The following is a 25,945-nucleotide window of genomic DNA, read 5'->3' on the forward strand; positions in this document are numbered from 1 at the left end:
GAAAAATGTGCTTCTTATAGAATGAAACTAATAGAATATTAAACCAAAGCCTCTGAATGTCTCTTTGGATGCCGAGGCTGTGTGATTTTACAGTATTAACTTACAGCTAACTACAGATCATTGATTAAAATATTTATCTTCATTGTTACTTTTTAAAATGTTCCAACAATTTGAATTTCCCAAGGAGGCTGAAATTTGCAACAGATGTACCATAATCTGCAAGACAATAATAAGCTGACAGATGAACACTGCTTATTCAAGAACCCGATGACTTAACTGTGCCGCAGATATGAAGTTATTAGCACAAAATTATGAAACACAATCTTCCTTGTTTCCTAATTACATCAACATCACCTCCAACAGTATATCATCATGTTACTTGTTGTGATTAAGAACAATTAGCAAGGCAGTGAAGCAGGTCATTCATTGATTTGAAGGACAAAGTGTAGACTAACACAAGCTCGTCTGAAAAAAAACAGTCACCTCCTCTGTATTTTTTTTTTTTTAATTTTTTATGTAAGGTCTGAGATTTAGAATGAGAGAGTGAATCATACTTCTGCATCTGAAAATACAATGCACTGTGAGTGCTTTTTCAGGAAACAATAAATAAACCCAGGAACAGGAAATTCTATCACATGTAGAAATAAATGATGGCATTTTCCTCATTGTCCTTGCCCTTGCAGGAACATGCGAGGTAAAACAGCTTCAGTTGAGAGGACAAACAGTCTTTCACAAAGACCTGTATGACTTCCAGCAAGAACCAAAGGAACTGTACCCAGAATAAGCCCACTCTTGCAACTAGGCACATTTAGAGTGTCCCAGTGGATGGGAGGGTCACCCCAATGCGAGCATGTTGCAGAAAGGGGTGAACGCTCACTGCTGTAGTCATGTGAGCTACTTATAGCTGCAACAGCATGCAGTTTGTTGTTTTTTTTCTGAACACCTGCACTACTCGTGGGTTGTAAACTATGCACATCTACGAATCTCAACTTTCAGCCTCATGTAATTGTTTCCAAACTCTAAAATGAGGAGGCAAGCAGCAGGTTGAAAGCTGAACAGAGAAAGTCTATGGGTTAGAAGACCTCAATTATCAGAAAGAGTATAGGGGACACTGGGGAGCCCGTAAAACTAATAAATAAGCCATCTGGACGTAGAAGCTAGAAATTCTGCAATGGAGGGAATTCAAGGCCATTCCCCACTGCAGCATTCGCTGGGGTAGCGGGTAAGTGTAGTGTGAACTTGGGAACAGTACTGTGCACTTGTCTTGGCAGACTGCAACTGTAAAGCAGCCAAAGAAGATTCTGACTGCTACATGTCTGTCAGGCTACGATTCAACATTGGTTGGTTGCCAACATACCAAATCACCCAGCCCAGTGTTCGCAACTAATATATTATTAGAAAAAATCTTTAATTGCTTGGGGAGGTTAAGACTCTGTGATTCTCTGACATTATGAGCGAGGCACATTGCCACGGGGTTTGTCTTTAGCCAAGTGAAATGTGCTAGCCCTTTGTGGGCAGGCATGGAGGAGGTAACTGCTTTTCAGTGGTCACTCAAGGAGGAAAAAAAAAAAAACATCCCTTATGCTCATGAAAGCTGAAATGAAATGGCCAAAGCTGAAATTAGGTTCACAGTTCACTTAACAAATGTTATCTCACTAGACCCTGCTGTACTCTCTCATCACAGTCACAGCTTGTAATGGCCAGTCTCTCATCAAATCTTCCTAAATGTTACTGCAAGTATGACACTGTGAGCCCAACAGGCACTACTGCGTTATGAGAAATATGGAAACAGGTGGTCAAAAAAAGAAAGTTGTGGTAATTTCACCTATCTCTGTTGAAGTTGCAGAAACACACTTTTTTTTCTTCTCCTTCCTGACATACGCCCTCATTCAAGCTAGTAACTTGATAGTTTTTTGAATCAGGTTGTCAAAGTGGACAAGGGGAAACTTTGAGTGGAGTGACAAAAATCCACCTCTGCAATGAATGAGACTGTTCCCTTCAGGTAAGGATGCGAGTGAAATAACATACAACAGACTCCTGAAATCAAGAGCATCAATCCGTTTTCACCTGTAAACATGTCACAGTATGACTGGCGTGTGCAAAAGGGAATCAAAGGGTTGGTGTCTTGTGACAAGCTGATGCTCTGCAGTAGAATGTATTTTCGACCCCAGACAGATCAGTACGTCTGGTTAGTTGTTAAACTTCAGGTTCATTTCATCAGAGATGAAGAGTTCAAACCTACAGTGAGGCAATTTCGAACTGCAAAAGTTCCCGATTATATAAAAAGTTAAACTTTAAAAAACTCAAATAATCAATACAGAACAAAATTAGCAATTCTCGCTGACAGCAAGTCTCTGTACCTCTTTGCTTTCAACATTCAACAGTTACAAAAAAAGTTAGAAATTATAAAAAGGGACACTGTGTGCCTCTTTTTGTTCAACAGAATTTTAGTTATTTGCCCTTCTAAAGGTAGAAGGTTTAATATATTTTCAATTATAACATTTTCAAAATAAATAACAGAATAGAAAAAATCTGTTATTTCAATGAATCTCCACACCTTAACTTTACTTTTTAATCCAAGTCATTTCCATATTTTATTTGAATAGAAATATTCATTCAACAGTGCACATGATTATATTTTGCCATCATTTCACTGGACACTGCTGAACAAAAGGAAATAAAACTTGTATTGCCCATCATTCATTCATTCATACATTCATACATACATAGTTATATATAGTTAGTGGTGTCTTTCAAGAACAGAAAGCTCCCTTATAGAAAAATGACTGATGAATTTTACATATGCAAAAACACTTACGGTCACATGTGAAAGTTTTCATGTACATGTGAAATTTCTTGTGTGAAAACAGGTTAAAATCACGTGTGACCTATGTGGAACATGTGATGTGGTTTGTGGGAAAGCAAGAATGGTTGAATGCATGCTTCACTGGACTCACCTGTAATTTTAAATGTAAAGCCACAGCTTTAACATGTACTCCCATGGGTTTCACAGTGGTATGCGTTTAGGTTTGACATGCATGAATGCGAGTTTCACTCCTCTTTTAGTTAAGTTCCTTTCTACTTCCTCTGAGTTGAGCAACGGTCCACACATTACTGCACTCGGCAAAAGAGTTAATGATGAAACTTAGCAAATATGCAGCATTTGTGACTTGGTACCACATATTATACAAATGTTATGGCATATGACAAGAAATATTATATAATTCAGTGGGAAAATGATTTTGATTGATGCTCAGAGGACACTGTGAATAAATGTGTGCCATGGACATATGGTCAAAGAAAATTAAATCCTCAAAACTAAAATGTACAGCCAACAACAACTGTTTCAGAGTGCTCTTTACTTCACTATATAATGACCGTCAACAATTTGCACTGCAGATGTGAAAAAAGAAGGAGAACAATTAAGGATGCTTTCAAATTACTAAAAAGATACTGCATTATTCTTCGAGAATCCAAATGATATCCAATGCCTAACATTTGGTTTTAGATAACACTACACTTATTACAGTGCTCATTTAAACATGCTACTGTTGTATTTTTCTGTTATGATATCCAAGAAGAGAAGATTCACAGTAAAACAATCAAGGGACTAAAGAGACATGAAACAAAACCCAGGTTGGGAAGAGAGATAGCACACTTCTGATCAGAGCTTTAAACTCCCCCAAGGAGACAAAATCATTAAGCTGTAGTGTGTTCTGAAGGTTATTCCAATGAGCAGGGCGCAAAGCAGGGGAAGGCCGATCGACCAAGTTCAGAGCAAATCCTCAGCACCCTGTAGAGCCGCCATTTTAGATGAACCAAAATCGTAACAGCTGTTGATAAGCAATAAAAGATTACACAAGTAAGAAGGGAGTTTCCTGCAGCATTGCTTTGAAAATAAAAATTTACCAATACTGCTATCTTCTTTGGATTAACAAAGACTAAGAGACCAAATGATAAAGTACAAAATGATGTGTATTGGACTATGAGCTGGATAAAACACAGAAAGTAGTGACACACAGAGTTTAGGTGGACAAGTAGAGGCAGCAACATACACAGAAATGATGCCCTCAAAATCAAAAACACTTAAGACGGTAGCCTGTACAAACATTTACCTAACTGCTGAATGAAACTAGGCCCTATTTGATAGCAAAACCAAACCTAACTTTTATTTCTTTTCATATTTTTTCCCCAGGTACTCTAAAAGAGAACCTCACATCCACCCAAAATACCCAAATACTTGTAGAATGATACTTGTTTGATTAAGTTCTATAAGTTGACAGTAAATCTCTGTATCTCTTTGCTTTCAGCATTGAACAACGACAACAAAAAGTTAAATAATGAAAAAAAATGGATACTGCTCCTTTTTGTTTAACAAAATCAATTTAACAGATTTTTAAAATAACCATTCATGTTTCACATGCATGTTTTTGATTTGTCATTCTGAGAAAGACAAAATGATTTAACACATTTTAAATGATAGAATTTTTAAAAATAATTAACGCAATTAAAAAGCTTTTTGAATCAAGATTACCAAGTGGAGTGACAAAAGTCCACCTGTTTTAATTTATCTTAGACACTTTGCATTTACTTTTCCACTTTAATTCTAATATGTCTTTTTTGTTAATTTCCACATTTTATTTGGATAGAAATATTAATGCAACAGAGCACATGGACATATTTTGTCATCATTTCACTGAACTCTGTAAAAGAAAGGAAATAAAACATGTACTGTACATCGCATTGACATTGAGTGTTTAGCCAGTGTAAGTGGCATGCTCTCTGGGGAATGAGTGCTAATTGTTGTGCAATCAAATATCTGATTAGAATGAACTTGATACAGTCTGAAATGTGAATGTTAGTGATATCCAAGATCTGAGAGTGAGCTTTGGGAAAGATCACATATTTGGATTTCTACAGAATAAACAATTGTGTCATCTGCATAAAAATGGACTTCACTTGTAAGCATGTCCTTAAAATTTTGTTCATAAAAACAGGAAACAGTACCACAACTGAAACGTGGGGTACTCAGAGATCATCGAAAAGACAAACTGTGTCCGTGTGTTTATCCACACTAGGCTCTATCTACAAGGTTGTTCCAGAACCACTCTGTAATCTTGTCACCCACACCAATATCACTGAATCTGCCCAACATGGTCAACAGAATCAACTGCCTTGGTCAGATCAATAAACAAGGCTACTTTTTGTCATACACATTAATAATGTCGATTGTGTCTGAGATGCGAGATACCACTGTTTTTATTAGATGGGTGAGTACAGTTTAAGTGACTCCCACTGAGTTGTTAGAACGTAAAGGAGGCTTATTAACAGCAAATATACAATTACCTCCTCCAGAAAATCACTCTTCTATATTTATTTTTCTAATCTTTTCATATCTCTTCTCTTGGAACTGATTGCAAGCTTCTGACTAACAGTGACTTGAATTGCTGCTGATTTGGTATTCAAGGCATAATGACATGCATGTGTAAAATTATAGAAACCAAAAGGTGACTGAAACAATTAAATGTCGGAGCAATTAAAATGTAAGTCGCCCGGACCTTAATGTGATAATTGAAAGTGTCCTCACACACAGCAACATTATGCCTGCCTGTGCGGGGGCATGGTTAAAATTAATTTCTGTAGCCCCTGATTCCAGAGCAGACACAATTGCCCCAAATGCCTCTGACCCACCACACTCATGGCCATATATTATCAGTGACTGCTTAATTATGAGGAAGGCCTATCAACCATGTAAGGTGCACTGTATCTTCATCTATCAAGACAGAGATAAGAATAGTAGTCTTCCCTTTATACCACGTGAGCTCAAGAATATTAAATGACCTCAGGCTTATGCTCAATTAAAAGAAACCAGGCAGACCTGATTTACCTTTTCACTCATTTGTTTTGCTTTAGTGCTTGATCAAATGGTGCATTTACCATTAAAGGGAAAAGGTAACATGTCTAATTCCCATTTTGTGTTGTGCTACAGACACCAAGATCCCATGGAATAGATGATTATGTTCTGTAACATGGCATATGAAAGGCTCTGAACCGCCAGCCTTTATTGCATCTCATTTTCGAAAAATACTACCTGTCCTCCCAGTGAACTCAAACATGCCATTTCTTTGAAAAATCCTCCCCATCGCTACACACAATATGACTGATTGCCGTTTCTGCCGAACTTCCTATTCAAATTTCCGCCGCATTATATCATTTCGAGTACTGATGAGAAAGAAATGCAATTATATCTCACCTATAATTCTTTTTTGCACCACTACCACCAAAAAAAAAAGTTTCTATATTACATCATGCATTGTGCACCATGGATGGTTTCTGATGTTGAAGTTGCATTGAGTGCAGGAAATTGCTTTTTCTCTGTGATCTGTCTTAGCTGTGGGATGGAGGTTTTGTTTAAGGGCTGCTTCGGTATATCTCAGAGGTCTGATCAAAGGGTGTGGCTTCTTTCTGGAGGCAAACTGATTGCACTTGAAGGTTAATAATTCCATAAATCACATTATCTTTTCCTGCTTTACTTTCTGCAGGGCTATGCGGAAATGATTTAAATCCAATCAATCATCTTTGCCTCCGATGGCGTTAATAGATGCATTTCTGTGTATGTGAGAAAGAAAGAGTGAAGGTCTGTTATTTTCTAACACGACATCTAATGTTCTCATCTTTGAAAATATATGATGAAGAAAAGCGCCCAACTTCTGAACTCTACTTTGGATCAGAGAGACTGCAGTAAGACAGTGTTAGACTTACAACAAAGTGCTGGATGAAGTACAATGATACTGATACAAAGGATACCCTTTCAATGATTTACAGTTTGGCTCCTGCTAGAATATTTCTCAAAGACAGATGTGAAAAAAAAGAGCTGAGCAAAGAGTAGAAGTAGTTTGACAAAGAAGCCAACTACAACAAACAAAACTCTTGCAATACCACAGATGCTGTATGTGATTGTTTTGAACAAACAAAAAAATCTAATGTTTTTAGATGAGGCCTGGCTTTGGGAGGAACAGTACTGGCTATAATGCAGACATGCTGCAAAAATATTACAACAAAACTGTTAAAATTAGATTTCAAAGGAGGTGTGATCTAATGACACAATACTGTATGGCAGAATAGACCATCAGCACGTCCCAGGATGACTGAATTCCAAGACTTGTAGACAATTTGGCTCAGAAAACCATGCAAAATGATCATTTAATTGTAATTTCAAAGTCTTCATCACGCAGCGCTTCATCAGGTTGTAAAGAATGTAGTGGATATCCTGGCAATGCTGTTAGAACATATTTAGGCTAAAAATCTAAATACCTAGTCATTTCCTGGCAGAGAGCGGAACAAGAAGATGCCATTCTCATATCTAAGGCATGCAATAACTGCTTCGAGACAAGTCCTGTCTGACACATAACCCCTGTGAAACAGTCATTTGTCATTTTCACAGTACGGTTCCTCTGGATTTAATGAAACATGCTATGCTAATTAGAATGCTTGAAAGGTGCTGGCAGTCGGATTCTGTTACCGTTTTACCATGATGCCCCTTGTTTCCAGGCTTTGTGTGAAGATGAGCTAGCAGGCTGCTGCCTCTGTACAATTAATGGACAGAACTGTCCGTCAGAGAGTCAGTCAGAGTGAATGAGTTTAGATTTCCCTTTAAACCTGATTTCAAACATGCACTTGAATGTACTGTAATAGAGGGTTTGCCAGGCTGTAAACAGCATTGAAAGCATCAGCTGTTTTCTTTATTACCATATAGTATATATTTGACATTTTATTAAATTTAGTGTATCATTACACTGAAAGTAATTATAGCTTTCAGAGGTCTGAAATGAATTTTAAAAACAGCAACATATTCAGTATGAATCATTAAGAGGAAGGCATACTTAACTGTCATAAGTTACGTTTACACATATATCATAATCAAACAGTTAAACTGCATGTGGCAAGGCATGAGTGTCTCTGCTGAGCTGCAGCGAACACAGTTTGAGGCGAAAATGAGCGCGCAAGTATGTTAAAGTGCAGTGCTGCTCTCCAAAATACTCCTGTCTCCATTTGACTGCCATTAAAAAAAAAAAAAAGCATCAGCTCCTCTCGAGAAATATTAAGTCAATAAATTTTATTTGAAAGGGCCCTGATGGTCTTGATTGCTAAATCTGGTGCCTTCAATAAGTGTGTTGGTGGATAATTTGGAGATCATTGCTCCATTAATAAGATTTGAGGGCTTATAAAAGCTTTGATGTATGCTGTGTTGATTGATACTTTCCTGCTGTCCATGAACTCACTATTCTCTCAGACTTTTGCAGCTGATGTTAACAGAATAAAGTGTGATTTTTTTTTTCTCTCCAGCTCTACTGTGTTTGTGGTCACACTAAGAAGACCCTCACATGGCTACCTTGAAGAAAATATAATGGTAGTCCATAACTGTGGTAGCTGCCCACGGATGTGTTAAAAGAAAAGGTGTGGACGAGTTGTTTTCAGTGAGCCTGCTGTGAAGGCTATCAGCAGAGAAAAGGGTACTAACCACAAGGTGCATGTCAGCCTAGCTCCGATGCAGAGCACTGGGCAAGGTCACATGCACGCTATGTCCACCTTTGTATATGTCAGTGAAAAGAATCCATAACAACCCACACAACTATATGCATATATACAGTTAGATATAAAATAAATAACATCAACAATAATAATAATAATCTATATATACAAAATTTCTCAAGTACCCACAAGAGTTACCAGTATTAGAACAAAGATGCTAAGTCTTCATGCTATAGATATTTTCCTACTTACATTTTTCAGTTCATTCCACATGTATTTCATCTCTGCTCTGTACAAATTCAACCTGCACTTTAGCAAATTTCAGCAGAAAAATGACAACGAATTTGGGGTGGTGCAAATGGTCACTATTTTTTTTTCCATTGACGCATGTAGAATAAACTGATTGTGATTAAATATCACAGTTTTACACTCAGATTTGATTCAGTATCCTGACAGAGCCGCATGTCATAGATGAGCAGTTCAAGGACCATAAAAATGTTGAAAATCCAAAGATTCTTTTTGTTTTTATAGTTTCTGGCTCTGATAAAGTGCCTAGAATGGTTTCCTGCTTACATTCAAACCGTAGCACAACTCAGAAGTTGTCAGCTCTCACATAATACCTAAAACTAAAGAATTATGTGAAGCCACAAAGGCAGCCATCTTTCCACTGCTGGAAATTGGCATGAGTGAGAGACAGGTAGCGAAAAAACTGAAGATCTCCAAGACAGCCGTTCATTACACCAAGAAAAAACAAGCGAACATGGTACTACCAAATTTATAGCTGGTCGCAGCAGGAAACATCTTTCTACCCCAATAATAATAATAATTGTTTTTAAATCCAGCAAAATGTTCATCAGAACACAACATTCTGAGATGTAAAGTATCTCTGCACATGCTATCATTTCAGATGGATTTTTTTTTATCACCAGCCATTTCAATCTAAATTCAGGCATTTAAAATATGCCATAACTGTACCATCAATCAGCAGATGCTCAGCATTCTCCTTGTTGTTCTACATTTTCAGCACACCCTATTGTATATTTCGCGTCAATATCATATTTCCATCATTTCATACAGCAACATTGTTTAGTAAAAGGAAAAGAAAGAAAATTAAAAAGAAGAAACCGCAGTATAAAATAATTTTTGCTGTCCTTGATGCCATAAAATGTATTCATAAAAATGCAGATACATTTCCAAGAAAATGAAAGCATCTGAGATTAATAAAGAACTATAGCGAATGCTTGAGTAGGAGGAAATAAGGACATATAACTTTATGCTGAGGATGTTTCTTGAAACGAAAGTCGCAAAGTCAAGGGTCATTAAGCGTTTATAGTAAACATGCTTTTTTAAGCAACAAAATGGACAGTCTTTCAAAGAATTACTTCAATTAATGGAAACCTTGACAGGATATATTTTCTTGAGTAATATGTTATAGTATGTTGGCTGTCACATAGGCTGCTACTTAGATGTTATTTATTTTCACACCAAGCGCAGAAAAAAATAAACATTACATATATATATATATATATATATATGTTTTTTTTCTACGCTTGGTGTGAAAATAAATAACATCTAAGTAGCAGCCTATGTGACAGCCAACATACTATAACATATTACTCAAGAAAATGCTGATAACCTGAACACTACGTCATTTCAGTATGTGCTAAACAGAACGCCCGTCTCTGTCTGCTGCTGTCATATGATGGAGAGTAACAGTGGAAGGGGAAGGACAGCGAAAAGCACAGAGAGTTGGAAAAACGATTGCTTGAGTGAGTGAAAAAGTGACAGCTCAGTGCCAGAAGAATAGAGTGCTCACACTTCAGTCTGGCCCAGAACTGACAGCATCAGACATAATGATGTTCAGTCAAAGAGCCTGGAGACACCTGAGGGCACAAGGCCAAACCAGCACACCTTCTGTCCCATTCTGACTGCCTTGATATGTTCCCATTCTCCTTTCCCACCTCCTTCATATTTTATACACAGTGTCTATTTTTTTTTTATACAGATGCCAATCCATAAGAGTAGAAAAGACACTGCACATACAAATATGTAGTTTTTACCAAACCCATGACTGAGGTGACTATAATCAATATGTTTACTGTAGAAAAATATTGTGCTGTTGTTTGGCTTTGCAAGGACACACCTGTAAAAAGATTCTTACTCGGAATGAGACTTTTTCTGATTCAATACAGATGAAATAATAACAATAAGAAGAAGACGACAAAGCAGAAGAACAAGAACCAGAACAAGGAGAACAACAAGGACAAGGACAAGACCAACAAGAACAAAGAGGAGAAGAAAAAAAGCAAGGAGGACGAGAAGGAATACAACAATGAGGAGAAGAAGAACAACAACAAGGATTAGAAGGAGAAGAGGAGGAGGAGGAGGAAGGAGAAGAACAGCAACAAGGAAGGACAAGAGAAAGAAGAGGAGGATGAAGAAGAACAAAACAAGGAGAAGAAGAGGAAGAACAACAACAACAAGAAGAGTACGAAGAACAACAAGAAGAACAAGAGCAAGAATTATAAAAAGGAGAAGAAGAAGAAGAGAAAGAATATGACAAACTACAACAACAACAACAGCAAGGACTGGAAGAAGATGAAAAAGGCGACGAAGAAGAAGAATTACAAAGTATTTTGGTATATTTCAGCTTATACTTTTGCTGCAACTCTACTGTTGTGGTTCATTCTCACTTCCCTCATGGTTAAAATAGAGCTAAAACATGAAAAAGAATGAATATTGCACTTTCATTCATCAGACAGCCACAAACATGTCTGCACAGAATGCTGATGCAGCTCTGTATTAGCTGGATGAGTAAAAAGCCAACTGCTTGCTGACAAGTTTGTCACATCACTGCAAAAGGTAACAATATGTCAGTGTTGTAATACTATCTTTTTCTACTGCTCACAAATAGCAGGGCGGGTGGGCAGCCTAGCATGCTCACGGAGGAAAATAAATGATTTGGTCTTTAGTTTGGTCTTTTGTGTGGAGTCATGTTATTAAGATGTATGAGAGGATATTGAGCTGAGGAGCAGTGAAATGAAACCAAAGAGACAGAGAGACAGAAACGGACATTATGAATTATCAATACTTACAGTACTGGTAACCATTTGGGCCAACATAAACAACCATATTCACATTTATTTACAGCCAATTTAGAGTTTCAAGTTTGCCTAAGCTGCATGCCTTCCAGGATATAAAATTTTTAAACACAAAAGCCTCCAAAACAATATTATAAAACATCTTTGGGTATAAAAAATACAATAAACTAAATTAAATAAAGAATATGCATTGCTTAACATAAAACCACCAGCCCAAGAAAGTTAAACACTCGCAGTTATGGCACTGTACATTTAAGGGGTCAGACCTCCCACAGTGGTCTGATATAAACAGATTAAAGCTGAAATGTGACATGTTAATGTGGTATTTTAAAGCTCACAGCCTCAAGAACAAAACATTATGGAAACGTCTAAAGTTTTGCATCCTGAAATGTAAATCCAGTACAATGCAAAGCCCTAAAAGTAAAAGCACGATGCACCAATTCTCTGAGCTACAGTTGCAGTACCAGGTAGGTTATTCATACAGTAACATCCTAAAGAAGTTGCCACGTCTTCTGTGGATTTGAAGCGTCTCAGTTGCTTTTGTCACTCGTAATCCCACAGTGACTTGATGATGTTGTGATAAGAGCCCTGTGGGGGTCGAACTCTCGGCTGCAGCACTCCTTGTTCTTTTGTTACTGAGGATAGTTTCTTAGAACTTTCCTCTATAATTTTGTAAACATAACACTCCATTACAGACTAACTGCAGTTATAATCGGCCCTTGATAATAAAAGAGAAGTACAAAGAAAGCAATCTACTATATGGAGGAGCAGACGATGGTATCAAAACTGCTCCAAGCAGTGAAGTTGGGAATGTTGGGATCGGATCGAAATAAACACAAATTATTTGTAAATCAAAATGAAGGTCATAGTCACAAATTACATGCCTATTTTTAGAAAAACAAAGACTTTTGTTTGCTGTTAAACACACTGCAGAATTGATAATAGGCATTCGTAGCAAAACAAATTTGACATGTCACGGTAAGAAAAGCACAGGTGCAAATCATGAAATTAATTGTACTTGAGTTCCATTTAGCTGCTTTGGTTCAGGATTCTGGTATTTTGTGTGCTTGTACATTGTCACACTGCCAGGGTTTACACTCCAACAGAACAGAGTCATTGTTGATCTTATTAGTAACATTTGTGGTTTTTCTGCTTGGAAAAAAAAAAAAAACTAGGCAAAATGTCTACTGTGAAAGAAGCCTATCTGAAAAAAAATCTCATTGCCAGGAAATAATTGATTGTCAAAGCATTAATAGCAAATAATGCAGTGACATTAAAAAAAAACATATTTCTTAGCTCAAACACCTCTTTGTTTGTCCTCATAACCATCACTACATTTATATAAGAGCTGTGAGATGCAGAGCTAATTCTGAAGGTGGCTGCATAACGGGTGAAATGCTTATCATACTGCCTTTACTATTGTTTTTTTTCAAGCCAGAGTTGCTAACCATGCAATAATAGGCTCAAACGTCCACAGATTTTCTGACAGTGTCATAAAACGAATAAAATGCGCACAGTAATAACACAGTTAGATGGTGAACTTGGAGATAAGTAGTCAAAGCTGCAACTTTATAAGTTAATAGTTTGTCATGTCATCGAGGCAGAGATCTCTGGTTGCAGTGTCAGTTTTGTACCGAAAGTGACAAAAAAAACAACAAAAAATGAATCACTTAACAGTCGTGCGCATTCATAATGTTTAATTCATGTTTGTGTCAGTTTCTGTGGCATAGCCATGACAGTGTGATGTCAGCTTTGCGCACACCCCTTCAACTCAAGTGTCAATGAAAGTGTTTTGAGAGAGAGAGAGAGAGGGAAAAGGAGGTGGAGCTGTGCACCAGAAGAAGTGAGAGGATTTGAAAGAACACAGAAGTGGATAGAGCGTGGAGATGGTGTGTAGAGGAGAGGAGAGAGACATAAATAGACAATGTGGAGGGGCTGTGCAAGGAGAGGTGAGGCGGAGAAAAAAGTCAGCAACAGAATAGGTGTGAAACATGAGACTCCAAGCCTGAAAACTTGGGAATTTATGGAGAAAGTGATGAGGACAGCAACTCTGGGAGAAGAGGACAGAACTGTAAAATTTAAAAAATAATAGATTAAAAAAAAGGTAACACAGCCAGGAGCATTTACTCAGAAGAGATAGTGCACTTAGAAATTATTGACATGCATAAAGGTGAGGTGATGTTAACAAATATTTTTTTAAGGCTAGTGGAGAGAGAAAGAGGATGGTCAATGAAAGCACAGGAGGTGGTGAAGAGGTTGGCCTTTACAATAAAATGGTGATGGGAGAGAGTATTCTGGTGCTGCAGAGCAGAATGCTGCAGAACAAAAGCATGCAGGAGATGACTTACCAGGTGGACTGTGGTGTTAGTAGAAGAAAAATCAGCAACGCCACAGCAAACTGAATGTGGAACAATCACTAATCTTTAAACACAGTCATAGAGCTGCAGAATGGCAACTGCTGACATACACAAGAATACGGGCCTCTATATGCCTTTACCAGCAAACATCTATAGGCTAAAGCCTGACAAAGGAAGCTCACGTCTTCCACGGATCAGTGCCTAACCAGCTTCCTTCTCCACCTGCTAGCGGTTAGTAATTGCATACTTCAAAACACCGACGCTCCCCCATACCCTGTCAGCATCCCATCACCAAGAAGTAATAAACCAAGTGGCGTGTCACAGCCCTGCTCTGACGTTGGAAGATTTAACCTCCATGTCCACGCCAGACGTTTCTCCACTTATTGCACCAGCTCCACTAGCTTCAATGCTTCCTGTGAAAAAGCCTTAATACTAGCTTGGAGGACGAACAGCAAGAAAAACACAGCATTGCCACAATCACTGTGCAACACGAAGATATTTTACTATCTGCAGTGTCAGAGCACCAACACACTACAACTCTTACAGACAGTTGCAAGGTTATCCTTTATAAATGTATAGATTCTATATGTGCATGCGATAAAGTTGTTTTATTTCAATGAATTTGCTATGAACAGTGGATCCATGATTAAGGGAGTAAGTATCGGCAAACTCAGTATTTCTACCGAGTTTAACTTTTCTGAAGTTTGACTCGCACCTTTGCACCATTGACCGCTAACAAGCCAACAGCGTTGACCTGTGGACAACAGCATGTCAGAGAGTTCAAAATGGAAAGCCATCATGGCCTATGAACTCTGCTGCACCATTAACTTTTAATCGACCTGTTCAGTCAGAGTCTATACCACAGAAGATGAACAAGTTGCAGATTATTATTGCGACGGGAATCAACATTACAAATTCCGCTTTCAAATGAAAGTATTGTTCTATACGTGTATAAGCTTGCAAGCATTTTTCTTCCTACTTCTGTAACTCTACAGGGAACAGAATGATGTGAGAATAAAATGCTATGAAGAGCCATAGTGTGACTAGAAGCAGTGTCCTCTTTTGACTCATAGCAGTAAATGGTGTGTATTGCCTATGTCGTCAAGGTTTGTGGAAGACATTTGCCATTTTCTGGTGAGATTTAAGTTGATACAAAAAGTCATAAGACAACCTCCCAATGGGACACTCGTGAGTATGATACTGACTATGACGCATGTTGCAGTTGTGACACTCCTGAAAGAAGAGGACACAAACACCAGCAACCGTCAACTGCAACTGCATGTAAGCATTTGTCACGTTACAGCAGCTATGCCGTGTTCAGAACTTACCATAACTGAGATGTGCAGCAGATGCATGTGTTCATGCAGGACATGAGCAGGCTCTCTAGCCGTGGGTTGTGTCGTCTGTGCTAGAAGCTCAGACTCGGTCATGGACACGTGGAAGTACAGAGTCCCATTTTCCAACCACTGCTGCTTCCAGTGCACCTGTGAAATATCTTCTCCCGTCCCTGACATCTCTGTAGAAACAAATACAGAGAGAAAAAAAACAGGAAGTCAGTTCACTTAATAAGTAAGAAGCTGTTGTTTAAATGGTGTATTAAAGTACACATCTTCCGAACTTTATTCTGTGAACTTTTGAGATAAAAAACAACTAAACAGTCTGTTAAGAAGTTAAAATAAAAAGAGTCTCACTTTATATGAGACTGTTGTGACACCTGTCATCAACATGAAAGAGTCTTTATACATATTTATGACTGTTGTCATTCCATCAATTATGTCACTTAAATGCAAAGGTGACATTGTTTGAGAGACCTTTGTTCTGACAACTTGACATTAACCAAGACAACATAACCTGTCATGAGCATGACAAAAGCATGGCAAAGTAAATCTAATCACCACAGCATTTAGCTTGATAGGTTGACATTAAGCTGCCATATGTGGTTGGTTTTGACATTGGGTATCATGAGGTCATTATACTTGTGTCGTGTATTTCCCTTGATCTCATTGTGGTAAAAATTGGACTAGTCATTAAATCCTGCTTATATAACCCTAACCATTCTTTTTGTCTCCTCACCTAACCCCTAGTTAATGCCAAGCTGTCTCAAACGCTGCAATAAAAATACATTAATCGACCGATTGACACTTAATGACAACAATCAGCAACACTCATAAAGGCTCTTTCATGTGCTTATGCACACCCCTTCAAAGAAAGTGGTACCAAATGAAGTTCAGATATGATTGGTATGCATTATATCAGGTTAGACATTAGTATTCTAATGCAGTGCTCCCTCTCTGCGCACATCAACAGTCTGCTGCAACGAGAAACCTTGAACTCTTGAATAGCCGGACGATCTTCTTGGGTTGTCATAATTTTGTTACGGTTGTGCTACTGTCGAGGCCTCGCATTGCTCAGCCACATTTAAAGTCGTTCTAGTGACAATTTGTTTACCCATAGAATTAGTTAGAGATTTAAAAAGAATAAGCAGCGAGCATCACAAATGTTTCAGCCATTGCAATCATTACAGCACTTCAATTACAGACAAAATAGCCACAGATGGAAAAGGCTTATCCCCATTAATATTCATTTGTTTACACTCATCTTTTTGGTTTTTTTTTGTCAGGCTAAGAAGGCAGACACAAAAAAAATCCTCTACAACTGGGAAGTCAATTGGTCCGTTCAGCTCGATTAAATGTATATGTCAAGAGCAGTTGTAGAAATGCTGCCTCACCATTCAATGTCTTTTTCTTATCTGCATAAATCATATGATTGCATCCCACATCACAGCAACATAGAACCATCAGCTCTATGCCAGAGGCTGGTATTAAGTATCTAACATCAAAGGAAAACTGGGAACATTTAAAAGCAAAGGAGAGGGGGAAATGTGCAAACTGAACAAAGGGAAAGGAGAAAAGAAACAGTCAAATGCAATTCATGGGGCAGTGGAAAAAAGGAGATGAAAAAGAGTGTGTGGGGTGGGGGGGGATCACCAGTTTATCTCGATATGGATCATGGCGCAAGAATCTAATGCTATCAAGTGGGAGTGGTTGTTCAGTAGAGGAGTACTGAGAAGCCTCAGGGAGCCTCAGATTGCAAAGCTTGATACAGTATTTGTCATGTGGCTGGATGACAAGGGCACAGACATCTGCTGACATCTCCTATCAGTGGCAGGTAGCAAATGACAAATGGCTTTCGGTGCAGCTGGTTATTAACCTGCTGACTCTGGGTCAGAGGACATGGGCGGCAGGGGAGGGTTACATGAGCTGTGCTCAACAGTGCCACAGGCCTTTAGGTGAAAGGAGGGAGTTGGCGGAACAGACATCCTCTCAGAAAATGACAGAATTCATAATGATGAAGCTCATAGTGTCATGTCAACTCGCAGGATTGCTTCAATAAAGGCAGTGCAGAGCTGCAATGAATGATATTTTCCTTATCCTCTCCTTTGTGCTATTTGCTAAAAGATGTATCTTTGGTTTGTTTTTGTTTGTTTTATTAAATCATTTAATCAATAAAATGCAAGAAAATAGAAAAAAAAAAACAACCTCAAGTAAATCATCATTGGATTGCCTCTCTTCTACATCAGTTATAAATTGATGTAAAAATCCTTACATTTGTGAAACAGGAACTAGAACATGTTTGCTTTCTTGAATAACCCATGTGTATCAATAAAACCCAATTAATTCCATTTCTATAGGCTTGCGTTTGTGATGTCATCTAATTCTATTTTTATTTTTTAATAATATTATTTTTATTGTCTACTTGATTAAGCTTTAAGTTCATTTTGTTCTCATTTACCCTTTATTTCATTTTTAACTTTCTGTTTTTGCTTTTACCCTCTATTTTCTTTTATTCCACTTGTTTATTTTCCCTTACTTGGATGTGGCATTTTATTATTTTATCTGGTCTGGACTGACCAGTCTTCTCCTGTTCAAGGTTCTTCTTGAGTATCCTTCTTTTCTTTATAGTCCTGTCTGTAAAGCACTTTGTAAACTATGTTTTTAAAAGATGCTAGGTTAATCAAGTTATCATTATTATTGTTGTTGTTGATATCACCTTGTTAATTATTTCAGCATTAAATCAGTACACATAATATTTTAAATCTCCTTATAGTCTGTTAGAGGACAGTACACTGGAAACAACCTCCCTCTTGTACAGTAATAGACCTGTGAAATGTTCTGTATTTTTGCTGACTACAGCTTATGATAAAAGTTTGTAGGGTGTGAAATTCTTGAATGTCATAACTGCAGGCTGTTTAACTCTTTATGTTAAATCTTTGGGCTGGAGACATGCTGCTTGACCTTTGAAGAGATAAAGCTTTGTCTTCTGGGCCAACAGTGACGTGCCTCCTGCCATCTGTAACCATTAATAGATCTTATCCAGCTCTTGTCAGGGTTCCTCAGATTGCTTCAAATAACTAGACTCATGCACAACAATGACACTTATTTTTATCAAAGTTAAAAGTGATTTCCCTGTGTAGAAACAAAAAGAAATCTTGCAGTAATAGAAGCACTCATATGGAGGATAGATGGACAGTAATAGAGTTTCTAAGGTTGTTATGTAGCTTGGTGTGATTGTTATGTAGATGAGGAAGCTCGGTAAGCATGCTATTTTAAGACAAAAGAATGCCGTGTGTGTGTGTCCTTGTCTTTTGTGCTATGAGGCTTGTCACTGGGCACCGAGCCAGACGTTAGTGGGCTATAGGTGTATGGCCTCAAGGTCTACTTGTAATTCATTAGGAGGTACATTAATAACGTGCATATGTGCATGACTGTGTGCAAATGTGTAGACTGTATAGGTGTGACTGAAGGCAGTATGCTCTCAGCAAGGGTGTCAGCATTACTCCTATACCGAGTCCAAGGACAACCCAAAGAAATGCCATAATGAACATTTCATAGACAAGGAGAAATGTGTCTGTGGATCACAGAGACATTGTGACACATCTTTAGGCTTGGATCCTCACTCATTTGAAGTGTTTTGTTTTTTTTTTTCTCTTCAAGCAAGTGCAAGACTGGCTTTGAATGGTCCACTTATCTGAATCTATCAAGGACTACATCCATGGATTTGTACTGTTAATGACATTAACTACAAACAGCGTATTCTTTACATTATCAATGACCATTTTTCAAAGCATACGCTAAAAGCACTTAACCAGTATATAGGTTTGAAATTCATTTCCTGCATTGCAAACAGTTATTGATTTGAGTTAGAGAGAATCCATTAGAAAACAGAAAATGTGTGCAATTTGTTGCTGAAGTTATACAGTTGTGGCATGGTGCTATAGCTCACAGTAATGATCATTTACTGACTATGACACATGTTGCAGTTGTCCTCCCATCGTCAGAGCTTCAGCGTGATACATTTACGGAAAATGGGATGTTGGGAAAAGTGTGACTTTGCCTGTCTTGTACTAAAACAGGCTGCTGTTTAGCAGACAAAAGTGCCCTGATCTTTGAGTCTTGTTGCAACACCAGTGCATATTTATCAAGTCAAATGTTACTGTGCACAATTCAGTTATTTCTCCTCATTATTCTCTGTTGTCATATTGGTTTGGGTTGCTCTGCAAGACTCAGAGTGAGGATAGTTTCCCAATGCGATATACAGTAGTGCATTGCTCTGTGTACAAAACATTTTCTGTGTGCAGCGACAACTGAAAAAGCTGCATTTGACCTCTTGAATAACAGCTAATGAAGCAGACCATCGATGCTTTGTGACAGATTTTTGAAGTTAGTAGATAAGTCGAATGCAAAACTGGCCCTGAAAACATTGGTTTAGTTCATTTTTGCCTTGAGACCGCGCCACTGAAAGTTTGGTCAAAATCCTTGATGAAGCTTTATTATTTTCAAAATCCGCTTTGCAGGTACTAAATATGTAGTTTATTCAACACTCAATGTCAGCAGAACTCTTATTCAAAACGCGGTGATCATTTAAGTGCTCGCTCTGTTCCTTGCTGTGTTTTTCTCTCTTCCGGATTTTATCTGCTTCTCCTCAAGGATCATTCATCTTTTCTTCATCATTTGCAAGGTTGGGCTCCAAGAGCTGAGTTCAATTTTAGGTTTACTGTCGTTTTCATTTTCTCCAAATTTTGCCTTGAGCAAGAGTGATTTCACTTCTCTCCGAGTTGGATATTTGGTGAGATGATATTTTCCACCACCACTGCATAAGAACACAAAGGGCTGGGAGCCACCACACTGCGAGACGACTCTAACCCTAAATATTTGCTTCCTGAATTCACGCTGCTTGCCAAGAAATAGAGAAAAGCATGACTACTACCAAAACAGATGGGTCAACCTTTTACTCAAGCATCTGTATAAGTCTATTCAGAATTTAGTAAAATACAGTCAGTTTTAGAGCAGACATTAGAGAAGTGCTGCACTGTTTTCTGACGAATATTAATAATCTTTTTTTTTTTTTTTTTTAAATCAGAATTTTCCAAAACAGTCTGCAACATCTATCAAACTGATAGTACACTTGGCAACGTTTGCAAGTGAAAGTGGCTCTCTAATGCTGCACACAGACTATTTCCTCATCATGGAAGCCTTCACTGCATGACTTGTTAAAATTTTTGAGTGCGGTTGTAAAAGCTTCATTGATGTTCAAAATAAAACCGGAGAAAAATGGTCACATCAACCATTTAAAAATGAGCAGAGCCAAGACAGTGGGAGAGGGTGAGCTTCTCTCATTGACCATGTAGGACAGTAATGAACCTATTCAATAATATATATAAAAACAATGTTTGTGTGGTGAAAATTACTAAACTAGGTGGAATCTGTTTACCTTTTCTGATGCCTAATTTATTGCACAAAGCTTCTTTGCTCATTAAAAGTAAATTCCACCCGGAAACTGAGTACATATTTGCTGTTTCAACATTACAGTGTTTGAAATAGCGAGGATTAGCAGCTCTTTATGCTGAACAACAGAGGAAGGACTTCTAAAGATGTTATTCAAAGACAAATCTGAGCTGCTCCACTGATCACGAACAACGGAAAATTTCCTTTAACACTGCGATGGTTCAGGCATATTTTCTGATTCACAGCTGGAACTCATTTGAAAAGAGTATCTGTGAAATTCTACGAGCCCGCAGAGTCAAAATCTAATTCATTGTCAATGGACCATCTCCAAAACGTGTTACCTGAATACATCTTCAGTTCAATCTTCAACACTGTTATTTCCATGGTCGGATATCGTAGTGTGTATTTGGAGATACTGACTAGAGAGTCTTAAATTCTGTTCTAAGGTAGAGGGCTGTCCTTTAAAGATTCCAAATGGTGAAAATCCATATTTATTGTGTTCTGTGGATGTTGCTGTTAAGATATGAAGACTTTTACTTCTGTCATTTCGAAAATCCCTTTACAATTAGATGGCCCACCAGTTTTACAAGAAAGTGCGAATTTGACCTTAGTGCTACACACCACCATGAACCAATAGTCAGCTAGCTCAGACCTTGTATAACAATGCATCCTCACTGCCTGGTGCCTCCAAGTGAGCCATTCCTAATAAGCAGCTGCCTCACAGTCCACCACGTTTATTGATTTTCTAGAGCAAGTACTGTTGGCTGCAAGAGTGAACACAACAGTCTCCGTGTACTCCCAGCATCTGAGGAACTGAAGAAGCAGTGGAATGATTTTTCTACTGATGGGAGTGTGCCCAAAAAAATAGAAAAATCTCATCATGGTGGGTGGCTAATGTGGCTACAGGTCAGTGCTGTGTGGAAGTTATGAAGCTGAGGGACATTCAGGGATTGTGGAAACTTTAAGGCTTATTCAAAAAGAACAAACAAGGACTTGCTGGGCTATTGTTTTTTCATCATATTTGTTGTGCTTTACTAAAACCTAAACTCTGCTTCTCTCCTGCTCTCAGGGCTCACTAATACTGTAATTCTCATTTTTAGATTTTCTCAGTTTTTTTTTTTTTGTCAGACAATGGAATAACAGCATGACTAAATGGGTGTTAGAACGCCTACACCTACACTAAAATACTGATTTTATAACCACAATGCTGTCTGACAAACTCGCCATACATGAGTTAAAAACAATGGCTGTGTTACGAATTCTGCAACGTCTCCATGTAAAATGAATGCTCACAGAGAAAGTTACAGGCCACAGAAAGTCCAGGTCTCACACAGCTGCATCTCTGTCAACTCCCTAGGTCAACCTGTTCAGATGCAGAGAGAGTTTTCTTCCTAAAGCGGTGAGGACAGCAGTAACTCAGCTGTTTTCAGAGACTTTAGACACTGAAACAGGTCATTTGTAACAGGGCTGAAACCAAGGGTTATACAGTCATTGGTAAATGAAAAAAAAAAGAGATGAAAAACTGAAAGTCACACTCTGGGGATATGTGAGACTGTCAGTAATTTGCCAACAGTATAGGACATATAAATTCAGATTACAAAAACACAATGTACACCATACAGTTATGATCAGAGTTTGGAAAACAATCGTCCCTATCATAACTACTAATTATAGCAAAATATACTGTATTATCTACATGCAGACATAATTTTCTGCCTGCCTACACAAAAACACACGTTCCCAAATGGTTAGCATTAATCAGTATAAAAGTGATCATAGCAGTGCAGAGTCAGTGATTGTGTCAGCGTGACAGCTCGGCTCCTTGACAGTTTGTCAGCGCCGCAACAAGTCCGTGTCATCAACATTTACTATGATGAAAGCTGGCACCCTAAAGGCACTTTGCTGCCTGTCATTACATACGTGGTGTAGCGCGTCAGTCTTCTGCTGACTGCACCCCACATCTCTTCGCTTGGGTTGTGCATAGTATGGATGACAACACAATAGGCAGATGAAAATTCAATAATTCATATGAGCGAATGCGGATGGATTCATTGGTTTCAAATATCTCAGCCCAAAATGAAAGCAAGGACAGAAAAGGAGAGGCGAAAGTATGTGTAAGCCAGAGACAAGCAGTCAGAGAGGGAGAGACAGAAAGGATTTGTCAGTCTGACACTCATCAAAAGTATCAAGAATATTAGCATACCTCCTAGACATTCAAATTCTGCCTCAAAACATATCTGACAGCTGTGACAATGGCAAATTTTGCATGTTTTCACTGCAACTTCACACCGCTGTCAACTGTCGACCAGAAATGTTCATCAGCCGCAAAACAAACAGGTTGAAAATAATGCTTCTGTGATTAGCTAATAAATGTTTTTGATGTCACATCCTCCCAAAATGCTAATTGTACCATTACCTTTTCTCATGGCCTGAAGGGAGCTATGGAGTATTTAGGAACATACAGAATGAGTTCCAAAAGGCATGCGGGGTGTCCGTTTCAATTTAACACCCGTGCAGCGAAATGCCACCCTAATGTCTCATTACAAACACTAATGAAAATGCTGACATTCACACAAAGACTAAAAAAGATGAACATAATTAACAATGGATCAGGGCTTTTATTTTTTTTCTTTTGAGGAAATGTCAGAGCGTTGTTTACACAGGGGTGTCACATAATAAGGTAGTGTGTCGATCCAAAATGATGGAATCAGGAACCAGTAAAAGGATCATATTTCTCCCATGTTAGCTTCTCTTTATTGGCTCCCTGTAAAACATACAAAGTACCTTATTGTACCATATTGCCCCAATAGAGCACATCACTCTCAGACTGCAGAATTAATTGTGGTTCCTTGAGTTTCTGAAAGTAGAACTGGAGACAGAGCTGTCAGTTATCAGGCTTCTCTGCTGTGGAATCAGCTCGCAGTTTGGATTCAGGAGGCAGACTCACTCTCTACTTTTAAGATTAGGCTTATAACTTTCCTTTTTTTGACAGTCCGGGCTGGCTCAGTTGACCCCTGAACCATCCTTTAGTTATGCTGCTATAGGTCTAGGCTGCCTGGGGACTTCCCATGATGCACTGAGCACCTTTCTTCCGCTCCTCATACCTTTATATATCACTATTCCATGGCATTGTGTCTTCTCTCTCCCTTAGTTTGTCATTTGTCCCCTCTACACTTCAATCACTGGCCTCACCAATTTCCTCAGCGTTTATTGTTCTCCTAAGTGTTTTCTGTCCTATTTCTATTTGCCATCCCTTCCTCTTTCCCTTTTACTCACACCGCGACCAAGCCAGATGGCCGCTCTCCCTGGGCCTGGTTCCGCCGAAGGCCTCTTCCTGGTAAATGGAAGATTTTTCTTTCCATTGTTGCCTAAGAATCTTTGGATTTGCTGAGTTTCTCTCTAAAATAGAATTTTTAAAGGTCTTCACCCTTTTTTACTAGGTAAAGTGCCTTTAGAGAACTTATGCTGTGAACTGGTGCTACATAAATAAGATTTAATTCAACTGAAATGATTGCTTTAGCTCCAGTATTGCAGAAGTTGTTCCATGTTGTTTTCTTACAGTCAATAAGCCATAATTAAGGTTATCTGAAAGAGGTGCGACACCCACAATTTCAGGCACTTTAGGCAGAACTCTTCAAATTCATTTCTCCTTACCTGGTCAACTTAACTCATTAAACACACATCTAGCATTTTTCAGTTGAAATAAACAATGACCATGACTGCTGACATAAAAAATGCACTACTGGACCGCATATAACACTATTATACGAAGCCTCATGCCATTTTTTTCCCCCAAAAAGCAACAAAGGAAGTGGCAACACTGAAGGTGATTTTTTTACAAGACTTCTAATAATATTCTGTCGATAGCACTGAAATTTCTGAGGATAATTCAGTTTGTGAAATGAACAAACAAATGAGAAAGCAAAAAGCTGTGAATAGTTTGCTCTGTTCAATGCGGTAGACTGCTGTCGCTGTACTTCCTCTCTCAATCAGCACTGTGGGATCCAATTCTGTTGACTCAACACCTGTTTCCCTGGATGACCTGTTTTTCACCTCACTTCCCCACATGCTCTCCACTGCAGAGGCCACTTTATGCACTTGACACTTTACAACACCTGGCATTTCTCAAGATGAAATGTATACGTAGTCTCACAAAAGCACTACATTTTTGGAAACAAATTTATTTAAAAAATAAAATTATTCTCATTTTCTGTGACAACTAAATCTGCCTTAATGAACCAGTTCTCTCAATCCATCTGAATTAGTCACAGCTCCCTGTACGGTGATAAATCTAACGTTTGCCACAGTTGAACTACAGCTCTGGAATAGAATACACAGTTGACAATCAATAAATACTTAATTTAAAAACGTAAAATGATGAAACTAACTTCCCAAAGTTTTTCTCTCGATTTTTCATGTGTGCAGGAAGTAATAGTCAATAGTGCAACTCTAATTGGATCTGTGCTGGTTCCTGGTCCCAACACCTCCATCCTCTCTTGCTCAGAGCCATGGTCAAGTGTTTGTTTAGGTTCTAAAGTATTTAATAAAGTGCCATTATTGCTGGGTTGGCTATATTTCTTGTAAGATAAATGCAGTAGTCGGGAAGAAAGATATCAAACTTAGGCTACATGTCTTAAAGTTGAAGAGTCTGGCATTTTTTAAAACACTTTTGGAAAAGTTTCCTCCAAATTTCCCTAAAGTCTGTGCTCTCAGTCTTGAAAATGGTCAAACCTGCAGCAGGACTTCAGCAATGAAAGCCCAGGGTTAATACAGACATTATGTTCTTCAGTTGGCCCATGTAGCTAGTTCCCAGCACATGGCATGTATTAATAAAAAAGCACCTGCTCCCTGCTCACTCCTCTCTGATGTTTCCATCTCTTCACCACTGTCCTCATCATCACCTGCTCCCTGCTTAAATAAATCTGTCATATCTTAACACACTTTGCGGCATCAGCCAGCAAAAACTCTTCTCCTCTCTTCTTTCTCCTCCTCTGCATCGCTGCAGGTTTACTCTTTTAATTTAAGTTTCTGCAATGAGTAGGTGCATTTAATGAGGGCTATGCTAACTGTCTAAGTGTTAGATACTTTCAGCTGTGATGGCAACTGCTACATGGTGTTACACATTTTATCTGTTTCAAATGCAGCTGAGATTGGATATCTATATACAGGC

The 25,945-nt window shown here is 38.4% G+C and overlaps 1 protein-coding gene across 2 annotated transcripts in view; it reads right to left on the bottom strand.

Annotated features, from left to right (window-relative positions):
* The window catches only part of LOC111578237 (astrotactin-2), a 398,862-nt gene that overhangs the window by 204,017 nt on the left and 168,900 nt on the right, over nt 1-25,945 (bottom strand). For both annotated transcript variants that reach the window (XM_055019355.1, XM_055019354.1), the window contains exon 2: nt 15,319-15,506. In XM_055019355.1, coding sequence (XP_054875330.1) covers nt 15,319-15,506 — 188 coding nt within the window. The remainder of the gene's footprint in view (nt 1-15,318; nt 15,507-25,945) is intronic.

This window comes from Amphiprion ocellaris, chromosome 17 (genome assembly GCF_022539595.1).
Source record: "Amphiprion ocellaris isolate individual 3 ecotype Okinawa chromosome 17, ASM2253959v1, whole genome shotgun sequence".
NCBI lineage: Eukaryota > Metazoa > Chordata > Actinopteri > Pomacentridae > Amphiprion > Amphiprion ocellaris.